Consider the following 4,276-nt stretch of genomic DNA (forward strand, 5'->3'; position numbering starts at 1 on the left):
TCAATATGGTTATGCCCAAACAGTGCCTAAGGATTGCAGAATTGATATTAATGAAACTGCATATTGAACAGTTTTCAAAATGGAAAAAGATTAACACGTTTTAATTTGAGTAAGATCAGGTAGAAAATGAAAAATGTTGATACTGTTTGATAGCTATTTTCCATTAATATTACGACCTTTTTTTTATCTATCTCTAAGATGTAAAAGGAAACTCCTGAACCCAATTGCAACGCCAAAAATAAAATTTAATGATAGAACGTCCAGAGTCCTGCCAGCAGGACTTTGCGTCCTACCGGTAGGACGCAATAGATTTGGCTATATGAGGTTTTCTAAGCCTGCTAGCAGGACAAAACAAGTAACACTATATAGTGCGTCCTTTTCTCTCTTTGCGAGTTTTTGATTCATATTTCTACGACCAGTTGGGCCGAAATGGCTGCGAATATAAGACGTGGGGACCGCGTTCGCGCCAAAGCTACCTATTTCGACGAACAAGATGGCGACAATACATGGAGTCGTCAACATTTTGGCGATAATTACGATATCAGTTATTGTTGGGGTACAGTAAGAAAAGTGGAAAACAAATTTGCAAGAGTATATTGGGATATTGATAAAAAAGTTTCAACCGTGCCCGTCGGATATTTAATTGCTGACCATGAAAACGAAAATTTAAATGAAGCAAATACCAATCAAGAATGTTGTAAGTACATCCTATTAAAATATTATTAATGTGAAAGATTGTATATCTATCTTTTACTTTCGATAGTATATTTAAGTTTGTATAACAATATGGGTACTTAGCCTGAAATAAATACATTTATTATTATTATATTACCTATTACTATAATAATTTTATAAAGCTGAAGAGTTTGTTTGTTTGTTTGAACGCGCTAATCTCAGGAACTACTGGTTCGAATTGAAAAATTATTTCTGTGTTGGATAGCTCATTTGTCGAAGAAGGTTATAGGCTATAGACGAATCCCACGGGAACAGTACTTTGCGTTTTATTTATGACTGACGTTTGATTTTGTTAGTGCCGCACCGCGCCGTTTGTGCATAATTAAAAAGCAGAGTACCCTTACAATGGTGATAAGTAATGATCACCGATTGAGTTTTTTATACTTTGATTGATTTAGTATTTTGGTATTATTTTCAGCACCGTCTGAATCAGACTCATCCACTTCAAGCGAAGATGAGGAGGAGACAAATAATTATCCGACTACCAGTACGAGCAACGTAATAAATTCTTCCGAAAATATAGTCGTTGTAAAGGGTGTTACCTGGACTTTTATGGAGGCAATACGACTCGACCAACGACAACAGGGTAATTACAAAGCTACCCTACAAGAACCATTGAGGGGCACAAAAAGCGTAAAGGACGCTTTTTTTATGGTTTTTCCCCGGGAGAAAGTTCATTACATAATACAATGCACTAACTCCATGTTTCCAGCAAAACAAAAAGTTTTGATTGAGAAAGAGTTACTACTGTTTATAGGTATAATGTACGCTATGACGCTTCAGGAACTGCCGGACCGTCGATGTTACTGGAATACGACTTCTGAAGGTATATATCCCCCAGCCAATTTTGGACAAAGGTTTGGAATGAGTCGTCAGAGATTCGAGACAATTCTCATGGCTCTGCGCTTCACACAACCCTCAGATCTCGATGATTCCGACAGATGGCGTAACGTCAGAACTTTAGTAACGATGGTAAACGAGAAACTGGAACATACCATCCGTCCTGGTTCAAAAATTACTGTGGATGAGTCCATGTTCGCCTGGTACGGAAGAGGTGCGTACTTCAAAGACGGTATGCCAGCAGTTATGAAAATTAAAAGAAAACCGAAAGGAGTAGGTTGTGAAGTAAAAACTGCATGTGATAGTGGCACAAATATTATGATCAGGATGGAAATTAACGAGGGCAAGGAATCAATGAGTGCCAAGAAATGGCAGAGGGAATTAGGCGCAGGAACTGCAACTACTTTGCGATTAACTGAGCCATGGCATGGCTCTGGAAGAGTAGTTGTTGGAGACTCATGGTTTGCTTCAGTCAAAACAGCTGTAGAGTTATCTAAAGTTGGATTATATTTCATTGGACTAGTAAAGACAGCACATAGTTTTTATCCTTCTTCCGAGATGGCTACAAGGCGTCCATCGCATAAAGGAGCATCTGTTGTAAGTACAGCGGAAAAAGACTCTGTGCAGCTCATTGCCTGTGCATGGAGAGACAAAAAAAATCATACATTTGTTGCCACATGTGGAACGACACTGCCTGGCCAGCCATCACGTAAAAAGAGATGGGACGATGATGGAAATCAATTTTTTAGAGAAGTCGATAGGCCTAAATTAGTAGAGCAATATTTTGACGGTGCTGGGGCTATCGATATTCACAACCACATCAGGCAGGATGGATTGGCATTAGAAAAAGCTTGGGGCACCCATAAATGGGAGCACAGAGTATATGCTTCAGTTCTAGGCATAATAGAAACAAATGCGTATCTGGTTTATAACAATTTCTTTCGTGCAGAACACGACCAAGTCTCACACAGGTGGTTTACAACCAACTTGGTATTAGCTCTGACGGGCGAAGATACTGATGCTCAACTAGAAAATGTTCCGCCGCCTAATGAGAACATCGCTAGTAGTGGAGAACACATTCTTGAAGCCTTGTCAAAATCGGATGAAAGGAAGAGAGTTCAACGTAAATGTATCGTTTGTTCCCGAATTCACAAAAAGCAACAGAAAGCGAGCTTTTTTTGCAAGACATGTGGTCCACGTTGTGTTTTATGCTCTCCGCAGACTGGGAGAAACTGCTTCACATATCATATCATGCATGGCATCCCAGCATAACTATTATTTTTTTTGTATTTTTTAGGAATAAAGTAAACGTGATTCTCATACCTTTCTTTTTTATTTATCTTCCTTAGGCGTTATCGTACGTGAGCGACGCAAACAGAACGAATAAAATTAAACGTCAGTAAAAAATCAAATGCCTTTGTTTTTTATTTCAAACTCATAAAATAGTTGTCTACCCCTGCACTTTTGTATCAGGCATGGAATCGAGTACTGCCGGAAGGACCGTCTCGAATATTCATACAAATTCTACATGAAAAATAAGTCCTGCCAGCAGGACGCACTTTCGCTGGAGCGTCCTTCCAGAAGCTCCTTCCGGAAGGACATGGGTTTGGACGTTGTATCAAACATCAAAAAACTCAATATCGGGTTCGCCGTTGCGTGAAACTCGGGCTCGTTTTAATCTAAGGCGCTATGTCTACGCGGAATACATTATTTTGTCTACCAGGCATGACGCCTATGGAGGCATGAAGCATACAAATTAGAAAGAACAACCTGAAGAATTACCCCATACAAAATTCGACTCTAACACTTTGTTACAAAGTTGAGATTCTAGTGGCTGGGATATAGCCACATTTGAAGGAAGTCATCATCGTTAAAACCTAATCGTGTACGGGACCTCATTATGCGAAGTACTCGGCGTCTCCATTAGAGACTTGCATTGAAATTGCGGGAGTCCCCAGGGGACTATATTAGCGGAGATTGACGAAGATCAGTCAGTAATGTTTGTTTATTGGTAAGGAAGCAGGTGTCCTTTGAGATGATCTTATACTTGAGATAACAAAGAAAAATTTACGATTCTGCGATGACATATCAACGTAAAACCGATCGCGATAGACGTTGGGGTCCCAAGTTGCTGGAATGGCGACCTCGCACCGGAAGACGCAGTGTTGGAAGACCCCCCACTAGGTGGACGGACGATATCAGACGAGTCGCAGGGAGCCGCTGGATTCAGGCGGCGCAAGACCGTGGCGTGTGTCCCTACAAGAGACCTCTATGTCCAGCAGTGGACGTCTATCAGTTGTTGATGATGATGATGATGTAATATCAACGTATGTATTAAATGATGCCCGTGACTGTGTCATTTTTTTTACTTGCAAAATTTCATGATTCTAGTTTCTATAGGTTTCTTGGCAGACCAACAGACAGACAGACAGATAGACAGACATCAAAGTGATCCTATACGGGTTCCGTTTTTCCTTTTGGGGTACGGAACCCTAAAAAACAATTGGCGATTACAATGAAATTAAATAACTAACTAAAAAAGTGCAACACGATGCCTTTTGATATTAGTTTTTCAAAACCACTTTATATTTCGTAATAAGATAGACAACATTAATTCATCATAACTATATTATTTTGTACCGATGCAAAGTTAGAAGTTAGATTAGCTTCGAGACGTTACTTGGAAATTGAACGATGAAGT

At 39.7% G+C, this 4,276-nt stretch overlaps 1 protein-coding gene across 1 annotated transcript; it reads left to right on the plus strand.

Moving 5' to 3' along the window:
• Nucleotides 1-250: 250 nt before the first annotated feature.
• Nucleotides 251-3,235, plus strand: LOC117981938 (piggyBac transposable element-derived protein 3-like). The gene is made up of 4 exons (XM_069498426.1): nt 251-697; nt 1,154-2,176; nt 2,525-2,666; nt 3,049-3,235. Exons 1-4 carry the CDS (start codon nt 430-432, stop codon nt 3,233-3,235), a joined length of 1,620 nt encoding a protein of 539 aa, XP_069354527.1. The 5' UTR covers nt 251-429.
• The last annotated feature ends 1,041 nt before the right edge of the window (nt 3,236-4,276 follow it).

The sequence above is a fragment of the Maniola hyperantus genome, chromosome 4, assembly GCF_902806685.2.
Source record: "Maniola hyperantus chromosome 4, iAphHyp1.2, whole genome shotgun sequence".
Classification (NCBI taxonomy): Eukaryota; Metazoa; Arthropoda; class Insecta; order Lepidoptera; family Nymphalidae; genus Maniola; species Maniola hyperantus.

Bases quoted from the DNA above. Each gene is read 5' to 3' on its own strand.
- LOC117981938 (XM_069498426.1), top strand. From the start codon at position 430: ATGGCTGCGAATATAAGACGTGGGGACCGCGTTCGCGCCAAAGCTACC. The intron at 2,177-2,524 runs GTACAGCGGAAA...TCTTTCGTGCAG, and splicing joins TAAAGGAGCATCTGTTGTAA to AACACGACCAAGTCTCACAC. The intron at 2,667-3,048 runs GTCAAAATCGGA...CTTTTGTATCAG, and splicing joins GAACACATTCTTGAAGCCTT to GCATGGAATCGAGTACTGCC.